Below are 18,734 nucleotides of genomic sequence, written 5' to 3' on the forward strand. Positions count from 1 at the left end.
TTAAAATTTGTGGACCTTGTACCTCAGTAAAATTTCTATGGGTCCAGTGATGTGGGGCCTGCTGAAATATTCCTTCTAAGATGAAGGATAAGTTGCTACATTTGACTCCTCCTACAACCAAGAAAGAGGCACAATTACTAGTGTGTCTATTTGGATTTTGGAGGCAATACATTTCTCATTTGGGTGTGTTACTCCAGCTCATTTATTGAATGACTTGAAAGGCTGACAGTTTTTTGTGGGGTCCATAACAGGAGAAGGCTCTGCAACAGGTCTAGGCTGCTGTGCAAGCTGCTCTGTCACTTGGGCCATATGACCCAGCAGATCTAATGGTACTTGAAGTGTCAGTGGCAGATAGGGATACTGATTGGAGCCTTTGGCAGGCCCCCATAGGTGAATCACAGCAGAGACCTCTAAGATTTTGGAGCAAGGCCCTGCCATCTTCTGCAGATAACGTTTCTCCTTTTGAGAGACAACTCTTGGAAAATGAACCTTTGACTATAGGTAATCAAGTCACCATGTAACCCGAACTGCCTATTATGAACTGAGTGTTCTCTGACCTATCTGGCCACAAATTGGGTTGTACACAGCAGCATTCCACCATCAAATGGAAGTGATATATTCATGATCAGTCTCAAGCAGGTCCTGAAGGCACAGGTAAGTTACATGAGGAAGTGGCTCAAATACCCATGGTCTCCACTCCTGCCACCCTGCCTACTCTCCCCTAGGCTGCACCGATGACTTCATGGGGAGTTCCCTATGATCAGTTGACAGAGGAAGAGAAGACCAGGGCCTGGTTCACAGATGGTTCTGCATAATTTGCAGGCACCACCCAAAAGTGGACAGCTGCAGCACTACAGCCCCTTTCTAGGACATCCCTGAAGGACAGTGGTGAAGGGAAATCTTCCCAGTGGGCAGAACTTTGAGCAGTGCACCTGACTGGGCACTTTGCATGGAAGAAGAAATGGCCAGATGTGTGATTATATACTGATTAATGGTCTGTAGCCAATGGTTTGGCTGGATAATCAGTGACATGGAAGAAACATGATTAGAAAATTGATGACAAAGAAATTTGGGGAAGAGGTAGGTGGATGGACCTCTCTGAGTGGTCAGAAATTGTGAAGATATTTGTATTCCATGTGAGTGCTCACCAACAGGTGACCTCAGCAGAGAAGGATTTTAATAACCAAGTGAATAGGATGACTCGTTCTGTGGACACCACTCAGCCTCTTTCCCCAGCCACCCCTGTCATCATCAATGGTCCCATGAACAAAGTGGCCATAGTGGCAGGGATGGAGGTTATACATGGGCTCAGCAACATGGACTTCCACTCACCAAGGCTAATCTGGCTACAGCCACTGCTGTTGGATCTCTTCCATCATGGGAAGGGTAGAGAGTAGTTCATTGCTACGTATTTTAATTGCATTAAAAGTCATAGTGCATTTGCATATTTTAATGAAATACTAGCTTTCTTTTAAAATAGAGTTAAGCTTATTTCCATTATATTTTTGAGCCATTTTTTGGCCAGAACAAATGTATTACTAATTTTCTAATAAGGCTCAATGTGAAATCCAGTAAGGATCCAGACATTATATAATAATAAGATGCGCCCACATTTCTGCAAAATAGAAGGTAAAAAAGGATAGGAAATCTTTAGAATATCCACTATTTTCTGAGTCAAAGATCACATGTTTTGTTAATTAAATCTTTCTTGCTAAAAGTTAATTAGCACCTATGCCCTTTATCAGTGTTTTTCAAAATTACGGTAGCACCAGAACATTTTTTGCAAATAAAACTGAGCATGAAATGCTAGTATAGGAAACAAATAAGAAGTGGAATTGCTCTGATTGAAGCAGGAGTTCCACTGACTTTGCCTGTTTCTTGTTTTGTCACTGTTCCCACCACTGGGTGAAGTGTAGGGGACTTATAGAACTATTTGGAAACAGTTGCCGCTAATTATTGCCAAATATCATGGAAGCAGCAAGAAACAGAAGGCTCTTGGAATTAAAATAATGTTATCCACGATGCTAACCCTTCCTCTGACTACTCAGATTCACATCCTTCACATCCTTCCTAACATTAATTCACATTTTAAAAAATGTACAAACCCCAGTCAAGAGAATTCCATTTAATAGAACATAGTATGATTATCAAGAGAAGACTGCACTGTGAACCAAATATAACATAGTAAACAGTGTTCTTGTTGGAGGATATGACAAAAAAATTAATAGTGTGAGAGAACAGTGATTATTTTGCAGCTGCATTATTATCCATTGTTTTGTAAGATTTCCCTGTTTCATTTTATCAATTATGTGTTGCATATTAATTTTCTTGCAATTTAATTATGATTTTGCTCATCCAGTTGCTTTTAGCAATCAGTACAAAATAATACAATGCATTGTAAGTAAACATATCAGTGTACAGTTAGTGGTATAGGAAATTCCAAATAAACCATTTGTTGAAATTATCAAAATTCTTTTCAACATAATAAAGAGTTGAGTTTAAAAAAATATATTTCCTAATTTCTGGTTTGATTTTTTTTTTTTTTTTTTTTTTTGAGACATAGTCTGGGTCTGCCACCCAGGCTGGAGTGCGGTGGTGCAACCTCAGCTCCCTGCAACCTCTGCCTCCCTAGCTCAAGTGATCCTCCTGCCTAAGCCTCTCGAATAGCTGGGACCACAGGCACGTATTACAACATCTGACTAATATATATACATATATTTTTTTGGTAGAGATGGGGTCTTCCCATGTTTCCCAGGCTGGTCTCAAACTCCTAGATTCAAGTGATCCACCTGCCTTGGCCTCCCAAAGTGCTGGCATTATAAGCATGAGGCACCATGCCAGGCCTGTTTTGAAATTTCATATATATTTATAAAACATGTGTTCAGGATGAGAGAATATATGAAGAAGTTACATAGTGTTGTATATCTTTATAGAACAAAAATGGTCTAAATCAGTGTCGTCAGACCATGGCTTTATAGACACCATCTTCTAGTCAAATCACTCATCTGTTTTTACCCAGTGCTCATATTGTGGGAAAAGTGTAGGGGCACAGAAGAGTGAACACTTTTGGGAATGTTGGAATCATTCTCTATTAGAATTATATTATTATACTAAATGTTGGTGAATCAGTCTGGATTTGGTCATGGAAACAAATCCACCATTAATCATTATGGAAAGAAGGTGTTTCATGTGAGAATTTAAGAATATAGGACAAACAAGATGTGGGAGAGCTGGGGTTTCAAGGTCTGATAAGGGAACATTTGATAAGTGACGAAGCACTTCAGCCTGAAGAGACTTCTTAGAAACCTCTCAGGCCCATATTTCCTCCGCCAAAAGGCAAAAAACAATACCTAAGTTATCCTCATCAGGAGATTTGGCTACAGAAATGAGTAACTCAAGTTTTAATCTACTCAGCTAGTCTCGCCACTGCTACCTGAAGAGCTACCTGAGAGTCTTGGAGACACAACTGAACACTAATGATAATCTCTTAGATTATAGTTGGGGATATTACCAAGGATGTGATTTACCCAGAAGGATTAACTCTAGCAAAGCAGCCAGATAAGGAAGGTTACCGGGGTCCGAGTTTGGACTATGCCCTGCTTGGAATGAATATATGGTCAGAAATCTTTCTTGTACTGTTAATAGAATGACCTGTTCCACTGGCCAAACCATCAGAGCACAGCAGAAATCCCAAACTCCCTTGCTCATGTGGTCCTAGACAACGACATTGTCTTAGACTCTCTCCTTGCTGTACAGGGTGATGTTGGTGCTGTTGCTAACATTTGCTGCTGCACCTGGGTAAATATATCTAGCTACATTGAATTGGAAACATCTACAATTCTAAAGTTAGCCACATTTCTGAAAGGGACACCTTCAAAAAGCCTCCTGGCTGGACTTCCTGGCTTGAATGTACAATTCCCACCTATTTTCAGCTGGCTTTTGTCTCTAGTCTAGGATACCTTCTGTGTTCCATCCTACAAATATTAATGATCCTTCTATTTGGACTAATCACTTGGGTACTCTTTCAAATTGTTCTAGCCTGTTTTTTCTTTTTCTTTTTTTTTTTTTTGAGACGGAGTCTCGCTCTGTCGCCCAGGCTGGAGTGCACTGGCCGGATCTCAGCTCACTGCAAGCTCCGCCTCCCGGGTTTACGCCATTCTCCTGCCTCAGCCTCCTGAGTAGCTGGGACTACAGGCGCCCGCCACCTCGCCCGGCTAAGTTTTTGTATTTTTTTTAGTAGAGACGGGGTTTCACCATGTCAGCCAGGATGGTCTCGATCTCCTGACCTCGTGATCCGCCCGTCTCGGCCTCCCAAAGTGCTGGGATTACAGGCTTGAGCCACCGCGCCCGGCCTGTTTTTTCTTTTTTTTTGGAAATGGAATTTTACTCTTGTTGCCCAGGCTGGAGTGCAATGGTGGGATCTCAGCTCATTGCAACCTCTGCCTCCCGGATTCAAGTGATTCTCCTGCCTCAGCCTCCTGAGTAGCTGGGATTACAGGCATGCACCACCATACCCGGCTAGTTTTGTATTTTTTAGTAGAGATGGGATTTCTCCATCTTGGTCAGGCTGGTCTCAAACTCCCAACCTTGGGTGATCTGCCTGCTTCGACCTCCCAGTGTGCTGGGATTATAGGTGTGAGCCACTGCGCCCAGCTGTTCTAGCCTGTTTTAATAGATATCTGCAAGACACTTGGATCATGCTGACCTAACCCATGAGACTTTAAATTTACTCTGGACAGGAACCAGAATCAACATAACCTGGGAGACTTTGATTAGAATCTAACAGGTACCTGAGTGCCTTTTGTAAGTAAATCGCTCTAGTTGCTCAATTGGCCACTGCTCTGCCACCAGGATCCCTAGAAAAGACCAGATAAACCTGAAGCAGGTAGCTAATCACTTCCACGCCATGATGGAATGCAATGCTGTCTGTCAACAAGTTTGAGCCAGTCCTTCAAGATGCATCCTGAGTGGCTAACTCTGTCTGTCAACAAGTTTGAGCCAATCCTTCAAGATGCATACTGAGTGGCTAACTGGGCCTACATTTAAAGTTGAGCCAAGGGGCCATTTGCTAATGAGGGTCACACACACGTTCTGAGTTCACCCAAAAGACATACCTTATTATTCTGGGGCTTTTCAGCTCCCCTGCTTCTGCCAATCAAGGCTCAGCTGTATTAATCAATTAGAATTCAGCTGGGTTGGGCGGAGCAAGATGGCCGAATAGGAACAGCTCCAGTCTCCAACTCCCAGCGCGAGCGACACAGAAGACCGGTGATTTCTGCATTTTCAACTGAGGTACTGGGTTCATCTCACTAGGGAGTGCCGGACAATCAGTGCTGGTCAGCTGCTGCAGCCCGACCAGCGAGAGCTGAAGCAGGGCGAGGCATCGCCTCACCTGGGAAGCGCAAGGGGGAAGGGAATCCCTTCTCCTAGCCAGGGGAACTGAGACACACAACACCTGGAAAATCGGGTAACTCCCACCCCAATACTGCACTTTAAGCAAATGGGCTCACCAGGAGATTATATCCCACACCTGTCCAGGAGGGTCCCACGCCCACGGAGCCTCCCTCATTGCTAGCACAGCAGTCTGCGATCTAACCGCAAGGCAGCAGCGAGGCTGGGGGAGGGGTGCCCGCCATTGCTGAGGCTTAAGTAGGTAAACAAAGCTGCTGGGAAGCTCGAACTGGGTGAAGCTCACAGCAGCTCAAGGAAACCTGCCTGTCTCTGTAGATTCCACCTCTGGGGACAGGGCACAGCTAAACAACAACAACAACAACAAAGCAGCAGAAACCTCTGCAGATGCAAATGACTCTGCCTGACAGCTTTGAGGAGAGCAGAGGATCTCCCAACGCGGAGGTTGAGATCTGAGAAGGGACAGACTGCCTGCTCAAGTGGGTCCCTGACCCCTGAGTAGCCTAACTGGGAGACATCCCCCACTAGGGGCAGTCTGACACCCCACACCTCACAGGGTGGATACACCCCTGAGAGGAAGTTTCCAAAGTAAGAATCAGACAGGTACACTCGCTGTTCAGCAATATTCTATCTTCTGCAGCCTCTGCTGCTGATACCCAGGCAAACAGGGTCTGGAGTGGACCTCAAGCAATCTCCAACAGACCTACAGCTGAGGGTCCTGACTGTTAGAAGGAAAACTATCAAACAGGAAGGACACCTACACCAAAACCCCATCAGTACGTCACCATCATCAAAGACCAGAGGCAGATAAAACCACAAAGATGGGGAAAAAGCAGGGCAGAAAAGCTGGAAATTCAAAAAATAAGAGCGCATCTCCCCCTGCAAAGGAGCGCAGCTCATCGCCAGCAACGGATCAAAGCTGGATGGAGAATGACTTTGACGAGATGAGAGAAGTAGGCTTCAGTCCATCAAACTTCTCAGAGCTAAAGGAGGAATTACGTCCCCAGCGCAAAGAAACTAAAAATCTTGAAAAAAGAGTGGAAGAATTGATAGCTAGAGTAATTAATGCAGAGAAGGTCATAAACGAAATGACAGAGATAAAAACCATGACACGAGAAATACGTGACAAATGCACAAGCTTCAGTAACCGACTCGATCAACTGGAAGAAAGAGTATCAGCGATTGAGGATCAAATGAATGAAATGAAGTGAGAAGAGAAACCAAAAGAAAAAAGAAGAAAAAGAAATGAACAAAGCCTGCAAGAAGTATGGGATTATGTAAAAAGACCAAATCTACGTCTGATTGGGGTGCCTGAAAGTGAGGGGGAAAATGGAACCAAGTTGGAAAACACTCTTCAGGATATCATCCAGGAGAACTTCCCCAACCTAGTAGGGCAGGCCAACATTCAAATCCAGGAAATACAGAGAACGCCACAAATATACTCCTCGAGAAGAGCAACTCCAAGACACATAATTGCCAGATTCACCAAAGTTGAAATGAAGGAAAAAATCTTAAGGGCAGCCAGAGAGAAAGGTCGGGTTACCCACAAAGGGAAGCCCATCAGACTAACAGCAGATCTCTCGGCAGAAACTCTCCAAGCCAGAAGAGAGTGGGGGCCAATATTCAACATTCTTAAAGAAAAGAATTTTCAACCCAGAATTTCATATCCAGCCAAACTAAGTTTCATAAGTGAAGGAGAAATAAAATCCTTTACAGATAAGCAAATGCTTAGAGATTTTGTCACCACCAGGCCCGCCTTACAAGAGACCCTGAAGGAAGCATTAAACATGGAAAGGAACAACCGGTACCAGCCATTGCAAAAACATGCCAAAATGTAAAGACCATCGAGGCTAGGAAGAAACTGCATCAACTAACGAGCAAAATAACCAGCTAATATCATAATGACAGGATCAAGTTCACACATAACAATCTTAACCTTAAATGTAAATGGACTAAATGGTCCAATTAAAAGACACAGACTGGCAAATTGGATAAAGAGTCAAGACCCATCAGTTTGCTGTATTCAGGAGACCCATCTCACATGCAGAGACATACATAGACTCAAAATAAAGGAATGGAGGAAGATCTACCAAGCAAATGGAGAACAAAAAAAAGCAGGGGTTGCAATCTTAGTCTCTGATAAAACAGACTTTAAACCATCAAAGATCAAAAGAGACAAAGAAGGCCATTACATAATGGTAAAGGGATCAATTCAACAGGAAGAGTTAACTATCCTAAATATATATGCAGCCAATACAGGAGCACCCAGATTCATAAAGCAAGTCCTTAGAGACTTACAAAGAGACTTAGACTCCTATACAATAATAATGGGAGACTTCAACACTCCACTGTCAACATTAGACAGATCAATGAGACAGAAAGTTAACAAGGATATCCAGGAATTGAACTCATCTCTGCAGCAAGCAGACCTAATAGACATCTATAGAACTCTCCACCCCAAATCAACAGAATATACATTCTTCTCAGCACCACATCACACTTATTCCAAAATTGACCACATAATTGGAAGTAAAGCACTCCTCAGCAAATGTACAAGAACAGAAATTATAACAAACTGTCTCTCAGACCACAGTGGAATCAAACTAGAACTCAGGACTAAGAAACTCAATCAAAACAGCTCAACCACATGGAAACTGAACAACCTGCTCCTGAATGACTACTGGGTACATAACGAAATGAAGGCAGAAATAAAGATGTTCTTCGAAACCAATGAGAACAAAGATACAACATACCAGAATCTCTGGGACACATTTAAAGTAGTGTGTAGAGGGAGATTTATAGCACTAAATGCCCACAAGAGAAAGCTGGAAAGATCTAAAATTGACACCCTAACATCACAATTAAAAGACCTAGAGAAGCAAGAGCAAACACATTCAAAAGCTAGCAGAAGGCAAGAAATAACTAAGATCAGAGCAGAACTGAAGGAGATAGAGACACAAAAAACCCTCCAAAAAATCAATGAATCCAGGAGCTGGTTGTTTGAAAAGATCAACGAAATGGATAGACCACTAGCAAGACTAATAAAGAAGAAAAGAGAGAAGAATCAAATAGATGCAATAAAAAATGATAAAGGGGATATCACCACTGACCCCACAGAAATACAAACTACCATCAGAGAATACTACAAACACCTCTATGCAAATAAACTAGAAAACCTAGAAGAAATGGATAATTTCCTGGACACTTACACTCTCCCAAGAGTAAACCGGGAATAAATTGAATCCCTGATTAGACCCATAGCAGGCTCTGATATTGAGGCAATAATTAATAGCTTACCAACCAAAAAGAAGTCCAGGACCAGACGGATTCACAGCCGAATTCTACCAGAGGTACAAGGAGGAGCTGGTACCATTCCTTCTGAAACTGTTCCAATCAACAGAAAAAGAGGGAATCCTCCCTAACTCATTTTATGAGGCCAACATCATCCGGATACCAAAGTCTGGCAGAGACACAACAAAAAAAGAGAATTTTAGACCAATATCCCTGATGAACATCAATGCAAAAATCCTCAATAAAATACAGGCAAACCAAATCCAGCAGCACATCAAAAAGCTTATCCACCATGATCAAGTGGGCTTCATCCCTGGAATGCAAGGCTGGTTCAACATACGCAAATCAATAAATGTAATCCAGCACATAAACAGAACCAAAGACAAAAACCACATGATTATCTCAATAGATGCAGAAAATGCCTTTGACAAAATTCAACAGCCCTTCATGCTAAAAACTCTCAATAAATTCGGTATTGATGGAATGTATCTCAAAATGATAAGAGCTATTTATGACAAACCCACAGCCAATATCATACTGAATGGGCAAAAACTGGAAGCATTCCCTTTGAAAACTGGCACAAGACAGGGATGCCCTCTCTCACCACTCCTATTCAACATAGTGTTGGATGTTCTGGCTAGGGCAATCAGGCAAGAGAAAGAAATCAAGGGTATTCAGTTAGGAAACGAAGTCAAATTGTCCCTGTTTGCAGATGACATGATTATATATTTAGAAAACCCCATCGTCTCAGCCCAAAATCTCCTTAAACTGATAAGCAACTTCAGCAAAGTCTCAGGATACAAAATCATTGTGCAAAAATCACAAGCATTCTTATACACCAGTAACAGAGAAACAGAGAGCCAAATCATGAATGAACTCCCATTCACAATAGCTTCAAAGAGAATAAAATACCTAGGAATCCAACTTACAAGGGATGTAAAGGACCTCTTCAAGGAGAACTACAAACCACTGATCAGTGACATAAAAGAGGGCACAAACAAATGGAAGAACATACCATGTTCATGCATAGGAAGAATCAATATTGTGAAAATGGCCATACTGCCCAAGGTAATTTATAGATTCAATGCCATCCCCATTAAGCTACCAATGACTTTCTTCACAGACTTAGAAAAAACTGCTTTAAAGTTCATATGGAACCAAAAAAGACCCCGCATTGCCAAGACAATCCTAAGCCAAAAGAACAAAGCCGGAGGCATCACGCTACCTGACTTCAAACTATACTACAAGGCTACGGTAACCAAAACAGCATGGTACTGGTACCAAAACAGAGATATAGACCAACGGAACAGAACAGAGTCCTCAGAAATAATACCACACAGCTGCAGCCATCTGATCTTTGACAAACCTGAGAGAAACCAGAAATGGGGAAAGGATTCCCTATTTAATAAATGGTGCTGGGAAAATTGGCTAGCCATAAGTAGAAAGCTGAAACTGGATCCTTTCCTTACTCCTTATATGAAAATTAATTCAAGATGGATTAGAGACTTAAATGTTAGACCTAAAACCATAAAAACCCTAGAAGAAAACCTAGGTAAAACCATTCAGGACATAGGCATGGGCAAGGACTTCATATCTAAAACACGAAAAGCAATGGTAACAAAAGCCAAAATTGACAAATGGAATCTAATTAAACTAAAGAGCTTCTGTACAGCAAAAGAAACTACCATTAGAGAGAACAGGCAACCTACAGAATGGGAGAAAAATTTTGCAATCTACTCATCTAACAAAGGGCTAATATCCAGAATCTACAAAGAACTCAAACAAATTTACAAGAAAAAAACAACCCCATCAAAAAGTGGGCAAAGGATATGAAACAATGCTTCTCAAAAGAAGACATTCATACAGACAACAGACACATGAAAAAATGCTCATCATCACTCACCATCAGAGAAATGCAAATCAAAGCCACAATGAGATACCATCTCTCAGTTAGAATGGCAGTCCTCCTGAGCAGCACCTTGGTGTACCATAGCATGCCAGTTAGAATGGCAATAATTAAAAAATCAGGAAACAACAGGTGCTGGAGAGGATGTGGAGAAATAGGAACACTTTTACACTGTTGGTGGAACTGTACACTAGTTCAACCATTGTGGAAAACAGTGTGGTGATTCCTCAAAGATCTAGAACTAGAAATACCATGAGACCCAGCCATCCTATTACTGGGTATATACCTAAAGGATTATAAATCATGCTGCTCTAAAGACACATGCACATGTATGTTTATTGCAGCACTATTCAGAATAGCAAAGACTTGGAATCAACCCAAATGTCCATCAGTGACAGACTGGATAAAGAAAATGTGGCACATACACATCATGGAATACTATGCAGCCATAAAAAAGGATGAATTCGTGTCCTTTGTAGGGACATGGATGTAGCTGGAAAGCATGATTCTCAGCAAACTATCACAAGAACAGAAAACCAAACACCTCACGTTCTCACTCATAGGTGAGAATTGAACAATGAGATCACCTGGACACAGGAAGGGGAACATCACACACCGGGGCCTATTGTGGGAAGGGGGCAGGGGAGAGGGATAGCATTAGGAGATATACCTAATGTAAATGACGAGTTAATGGGTGCAGCACACCAACATGGCACATGTATACATATGTAACAAACCTTCACGTCGTGCACATGTACCCTAGAACGTAAAGTATAAAAAAACAAAAACAAAAACAAAAGCAAACAAACAAAATACAGCCTAAAAGGTGGAAGCTATTGTTCTCTATTTGAGGAAGCATTTTATTCATATGTAAATATTGATGTAGGCAGAGAAGGTTGGACTTGAGCTTGGTAAACAAAAAAAAAAAAAAAAAAAAAGAAAAGTTTTATCTGTTTAACTGGTGCCTAGAAAAACAAAAAAATCATAAAATTGCCTAATATAAGTGTTTCTGTAAAGGGCCAAATAGTAAATATTTTAGGCTCTTCAGGCTGGGTGGTCTCTTTTCCAAATACTCAACTCTGTTATTGGAGTATGACAACAGTTTTTGAAAATCTGTAAATGAATGGGCATAGCATTATTCCAAGAAAATCTTATTTACAAAGACAGCTGGCAGGCAGGATTGGCCATGATTTGCCTTGGGCTGTAGTTTGCCAGTGCTTGGACTAGCACACGTTCGTGTTTTAGTCTATGTTCTTTAAATAAATATCCATTTTACTCCACATTCTATGGCTAAATAGAAGATCACAAACCCTTGGCAGGGAGATAAAATTAACTTAATCATAGCATACACATAGGTGAAAGAACATGAAACTTGTTTTAGAACAAGGACAAACGTAATTTAAAATAAAATCTATTAATTCAGATATTCAACAAGCATTAATTTATAGGAATAGCCAGTTGAAGACATAGAAAACTGCAAATTTGGGAAAACTAGCAATAGTAAACTGAAAACTGGTAATTTCTTTTGTTTTCTCATCCTCATATATCAGTTGAAGCTCTCTGTTACCTTGCTTCAGCCTCAGGGAGTATGTCAGGTACTTATCTCCTGTGATGGGTTGTCCTTCTGCTAGTAAGTCCAGGGAGAAATCTCTCAGTGTCCACACGAAGTCTGGGAAGAAGCTCACAAAGTCAGCTGAATCCTTATTCTCATTCTCATTAGGTGAGGATTTTGATCGGATTCGCTGTGTCAGCTCTGTCATATAGCTGAGTAGCTAACTAAGGAAATGTGACAAAATGAACAGGGACCTCATCCCATATTCAACACATTCCCAAACTTTCCATTTTCCTTTGCTCCTAACCTAAGTGTCATTTCTAAAGTGGATACATGGGATCTCTCCTCTGTACTTGCATTATTTTTTGTTTTCTCCTCTTGAGCTTGATTCATCAGGATTCACAGTCAGGCAGCTAGTTTATGAATACAGGTGTCGCCTCTGACTTCGGTGCTGTTCTGGGTCACAAAGGATACTGCAGTTGGTCCATGGCCTGCTGGTTGATGATTCCCATGCTGTTGTACACGAAGGTGCTGCTCAGGAGGATGGCCAGGGCGAAGATCCAGGAGTCATTCTGGTTGTTACCCTGGAAGTCAAGACATACTGGAGTCAGGAGCAAGTTTCATCATCACAGCACTTTCTAGAGTAACAGTAGTAAAACTATGTTCATATATTAGAGGGTTTTTGTTCTTTTTTGTTTGTTTGTTCTTTAGCACTAATGACATATCAAAGGAAGCCAAATACAAAAAGTATTCTCAGTAGGATGTCGCTTTTGGGTAGTTTTTCGATGAGTGTTTTTGGGTTACAATGATCCTTATTAAGTCTTCTAATGACCATCAACAAATAATTGTAAAATTAAAATTCAAGGTTGGTGGGCATTTTAAGGCATGAGTACAATGTAAATTTAAAATTTTCTCATCTTTTTTCAATAACAAAATTCACATATAAGATTGATACTATTAGTTGCTATTTTATCAAATAATTAATCTACACCTGAAATGTACTGTTTATCTCATTAAATATTCAAAATAATTCTATGTGGCCAACATAGGTCTTTTCCATACATTTTAAAGATTAGAATGCTGAGTATAAAATAAGTCAATTTTCTCAGGGTACTGAATTGGTGACAGAATTTAAATTTAAACAGAAAGTCATGGGGCTTTAGCACCCAAATTCTTAACTAAAGTTCTCTGCAGGATAAGACTGATGACACTGGGATTATTTGTGCTCCCTTTATGCATCTGTGTTAAACCCCACATATTATGGCCTGTAGTTAATAGTTAATAAACAATTAAATGGTGCATAAAATATTCAGAGAAGAGGGACTCACTCCACAATTGGATCCTTGAGTCTCACCTTCTCTACATCTCCCAGACCCTCAGTGTCCAGCAGAACTAGGATGTGGCCTGGCTTCTTGGGATGGGGCACACACCACATCCAGATTCCTTTAGTGTGAGACTGCACTGTGGAGCCCAGAGAGAAGCCTGCAAGGGAGAGAGGAGACCAGAGATGGAGATCTAGTAACAGGCAATTCTGGTAGTTAAAGGAAAAGGTAGCATATTTAAGGTTAGGAGAGAACCGAAACAACAATCACTATTCATCTTACTTAGTTACAATCAAAGAAATAGGAAATTTGAATATCCAATGCATGGAAAAATTCAGGAGGCTTTCATGATAAAAACAATCAACAAAGTAGAAATAGAAAAACAGTACCTCAACATAATAAAGGCCATATATTAAAAACCCACAGCTCACTTCACATTTAATGATGAAGTTTCATAGCTTTTCCTATAACATCAGGAACAAGAGAAGAATGCCTACTTTTGCCAGTTGTGTTCCATAGAACACTGCAAGTTCTGTCCAGAGTAATTAGACAAGAAAAGCATAAAGGAGGCATCCTAATTGGTAATGAAAAAGTAAAATTATCTGTCTACTGAGAGTAGTATCTAATTTGTAGAAAACATTAAATATTCCACAAAAACCTATTAGAACTTTTAAAAGAATTCATCAAATTTGCAGCATGCAAAGTCAATATGGAGAAATCAGTTGCTAGTGTATAAAAATAGAATTAGAACAGGAATTCTAATTTCCTTCCTAAACAAAAAGAAAAGGAAATTTTGAAAACAATCCCATTTAACAGCATCAAAAGAATAAACTACCTAGGAATAAGCTTAACCAAGCAGGCGAAAGAGTTGTAGAGTGAAAACTTCAAACACCCTTTAAAAGGGCTAATATCCAGAACCTACAAAGAACTCAAACAAATTTACAAGAAAAAAACAAACAACCCCATCAAAAAGTGGGCAAAGCATATGAACAGACATTTCTCAAAAGAAGACATTCATACAGCCAACAGACACATGAAAAAATGCTCATCATCACTGGCCATCAGAGAAATGCAAATCAAAACCACAATGAGATACCATCTCACACCAGTTAGAATGGCGATCATTAAAAAGTCAGGAAACAACAGGTGCCGGAGAGGATGTGGAGAAATAGGAACACTTTTACACTGTTGGTGGGATTGTAAACTAGTTCAACCATTATGGAAAACAGTATGGCGATTCCTCAAGGATCTAAAACTAGATGTACCATATGACCCAGCCATCCCATTACTGGGTATATCCCCAAAGGATTATAAATCATACTGCTATAAAGACACATGCACACGTATGTTTATTGTGGCACTATTCACAATAGCAAAGACTTGGAATCAACCCAAATGTCCATCAGTGACAGACTGGATTAAGAAAATGTGGCACATATACACCATGGAATACTATGCAGCCATAAAAAAGGATGAGTTTGTGTCCTTTGTAGGGACATGGATGCAGCTGGAAACCATCATTCTTAGCAAACTATCACAAGAACAGAAAACCAAACACCGCATGTTCTCACTCATAGGTGGGAACTGAACAATGAGATCACTTGGACTCGGGAAGGGGAACATCACACACCGGGACCTATCATGGGGAGGGGGGAGGGGGGAGGGATTGCATTGGGAGTTATACCTGATGTAAATGACGAGTTGATGGGTGCTGACGAGTTGATGGGTGCAGCACACCAACATGGCACAAGTATACATATGTAACAAACCTGCATGTTATGCACATGTACCCTAGAACCTAAAGTATAATAAAAAAAAAACCCTTTAAAGAAATTATAGATGGCATAAATTATTAGAAAGGCATCCTGCGTTTATGGATTGGAAGACTTAATATTCTTAAGATGTCACTACTACCCAAAATGATGTACAGGTTTGATGTAATACCTACCAACATGCCAATTACTTTGTATAAATAGAAAAATCCACCATAACTTTCATATGAAATTTCTGGAAATCCCCTAATTATGAAAATAATCTTAAAAAGGAAGAGCAAAGTTGGAATCTCACAGTTTCTGAGTTCTGAGACGTATTACAAAACCATGTATGGTACTGGTATAAAGACTGACATATAAACCAATGGAATAGAAAAACAGCCCATGAATAAACTCTGACATATATGGTCAAATGATTTCCAGTACGGATGTCAAGATCATTTAATGAAGAAAGGAGAGTCTCTTTAACAAATGATGTTGAAGCAATGAGATATCTCCTTAAAAAAGTTGGGCTGTTACCTTATAACTTATAAATATGAACTCAAAATGAATCAAAGAGCTGAACATTAGAGTTAAAACTATAAAAGTTATAGAAGAAAACAAAGGGCAAAAGTTTTATAATATTGGATTTGGCAATGATTTTTTTGAATAAGAGACCAAAAGTATAGTCAATAAAAGAAAAAATAGATTAGTTGGATTTCATCAAAATTTGAAACTTTTGTGTGTTAACGGACTCTATCAACAGAGTTAAAAAAGGCAACACATAGAATGTAAGAAAAGATTTGCTAAACATGTATATAAGGGATTGATATCTAGAAAATATAAAAAAATTTACAAAGCAACACAAATAAACAACCAGATTAATAAATGAACAAAGGACTTGAATAGACATTTTCCCAAAGAAGATATACAAGTGGCCAATAAGCACATGAAAAGATGCTCAATATCACTAGTCATTACGGAAATCAAAATCAAAACCACAACGAGATACTACTTAACATCCATTCCTATGGACACTATCAAACAAAACAAAACAAACCCTGAAAATAAAAAATGTTGGTGAGGAAGTAGAGAAATTAGAGCCCTTGTGCATTTCTGTTGGGAATGTAAAATGGTACAGTCACTGTGGAAAATGGTACAGTGATTTCTTTAAAAAAAACAGTTAACATGGAATGACTCCATAAGCCAACAATTCCCCTTCTGGATATATTCCCAAAAGAAGTGAAAGCAGGGACTTGAACAGATATTCAGACACTCATGTTCCTATTAGCATTATTTATAATAGACAAAAGGTGGAAGCAATCCAAGTGGCCATTGACAGATGAAGAGATAAACAAATTATCATACAATTACTAAGCCTTAAAAAGGAAGAGTTTTGACACGTGCTAACACACTGATGAACTTTGAAGACATATGAATTGAAATAAGACAGTCATAAAAGGACAAATATTGAATGATTCCACTTATGAGTTTTCTGTAGTAGTCAAATTCATAGAGATAGAATGTAGAATGATGGCAGGCAATGGGTTAATGTGGAGCTTTTGTTTATTTAGTACAGAGTTTCTGTTAGGCAAGATGAAAGAGTTCTGGATATGGATGGAGGTGACAGTTGTATAACAGTGTGAATTTAATTAATGTCACAGAGCTGTATACTTAAAAATGGTTACGAGGTTAAATTTTATGTTTTTTTTTTACAACAATAAAAAAGAATATCCAATACAGACTGAAACATTTTTTCAATCTTAAAGATCACTGTAAACTCGCTGTTATGGCATAAAAATTGTAATAAACATTGTATAGTTTATTGTAGTTATTATGTGCATTAATTATTTTTATTACAGTCTTACTCCTTTTATGAAAGGCATAATTTGTGCTTTCGAAAGGGAAACTAACATATCGCGGGAATAATTAATGAATTTAATCTTATCCCCTGGAACAGCGTGAAGATAAGGAGACCAACTGTGAATGGAAAGTTAGCTTTCAGTATTCATCCTCATCTCTAACTTTCTCTCCTCACATCCTCGTAATGGATGCTGACTGTGTAGATGGACAGAAGGGACTTGGCAGAGCTTTGCTCATGCCACTCACCCTTTTTCTTCCCAGCCAGCTTGTTCATTAGGTAGGATTTGCCTGTGCGGTAGAGGCCCACAATCGCCACCACAACCACAGGCACCACAGGCTGTGTAATGGCAGACAGGATCTTCAGAGCTTCTGGATTCGCCATCAGTCGCCCATTAGTGTTCTCAGTGAGGCACATTGGGCCTGTCATGTGGACCTCTGATGCCATGTCTGGGGTGTTCCCTTGTCTGCAAGAGAAGAGGCAAAATAAACGAAAATTTCTAGTGTTTTGCAATTATAAGGGAGACTCATAAGATTCCCCAGTATGGCCAAAAGTTTTGTGTGTGACAGCGAGAGAGGAGGCAAAATCTGTATCATTTGAGAAAGTTATGGAAGTATTGTCAAAGTAGCTCATTATGAAAAATGTTAGCCTGACAGTGACTTATCAATGTTGCAGGATCCAGGAGGACGAGAGAGACCTCGGGTTAAAACAAGAGAATTTTTATTGAGTGCACTCAGGCCTCGGCAGACTCACATGCAAAGACAGCACTTGACTTTCATACACACTTCACAAAAGTGGGTGGGCTAGCTTGAAGCAAGCTTACAGTGGTGTGAAAGCAGGGATATAGAGGCAGGACAAACTCAGGATTGCACATGACCCTTGCCAAGCAACCCAGATGTCTGTTATCTAGGTTTTGCTCTAAAGAGCCTTATACTGGTTTATCTTATAACCTTCACTATGGTGCCCAGGCAGCTGTAGTTCAGGCCTACTCAGGCTTCTCATGACCTTCACTCTACTTCTTAGCTAAAACAGAATACTTGAAGTCACTAGTTACAGAGAACAGGAATCTAAAAACTTATTCCATTAAACAAAGGAAAATTAGTTTTTCTTCTCCCTATGTTGAGGGAGTGCTGGGAGAGTCTCCAGAGCACATTAGATAACATTATGAAGACTTTTCCTGGGTCTGGTCTGTGCCTGTTGCTGCCTCTGGGACAAATCAGCCTAATACAGGAAAACTTATTTCTTTTTCTTTTTAATTGTATTTTTCTTTAATTTCCTGCCTCATCAACACTCAACTACACTCACAACCCAAACATTTCATTTAATTTATTGTGGAAAACTTTCTTTTTGGATTCTTATTAAATATTTTCACTAGACAATTAATGGAAGATGGAATAGGATTTAGAGGATGTATTTTGCATCCTGGCTGCATGTAAGGAATTCAATATTGATTTACTTATTAATTCTAACAGTGAATAAATATCCAACACAGTGAATCAGCATTCATAGTTTGATGTTTACCCTTAGAATAATTTCCAGAGAATTTTAAATGTGTTCCTTCCTCAGGCTTCAACTAGTTATGCTCTACAATGAAAGCTATAAAACACTGAGGAAAGAAATTGAAGAGTATACAAAAATGGAA

General features: G+C 39.8%; 1 protein-coding gene across 1 annotated transcript; it reads right to left on the reverse strand.

The window, feature by feature from the left end:
* Positions 1 to 11,560: 11,560 nt before the first annotated feature.
* On the reverse strand, positions 11,561 to 17,555 carry LOC105482853 (guanylate-binding protein 1-like). Its single transcript, XM_024793083.2, has 5 exons — positions 17,341 to 17,555; positions 13,513 to 13,640; positions 12,633 to 12,742; positions 12,174 to 12,370; positions 11,561 to 11,571 (listed from the first exon to the last, which is right to left on the reverse strand). The coding sequence occupies exons 1-5, from the start codon at positions 17,537 to 17,539 to the stop codon at positions 11,561 to 11,563; spliced, it is 645 nt and encodes a 214-aa protein (XP_024648851.2). The 5' UTR covers positions 17,540 to 17,555.
* Positions 17,556 to 18,734: the final 1,179 nt, after the last annotated feature.

This window comes from Macaca nemestrina, chromosome 1 (assembly GCF_043159975.1).
Source record: "Macaca nemestrina isolate mMacNem1 chromosome 1, mMacNem.hap1, whole genome shotgun sequence".
Taxonomy (NCBI): Eukaryota; Metazoa; Chordata; class Mammalia; order Primates; family Cercopithecidae; genus Macaca; species Macaca nemestrina.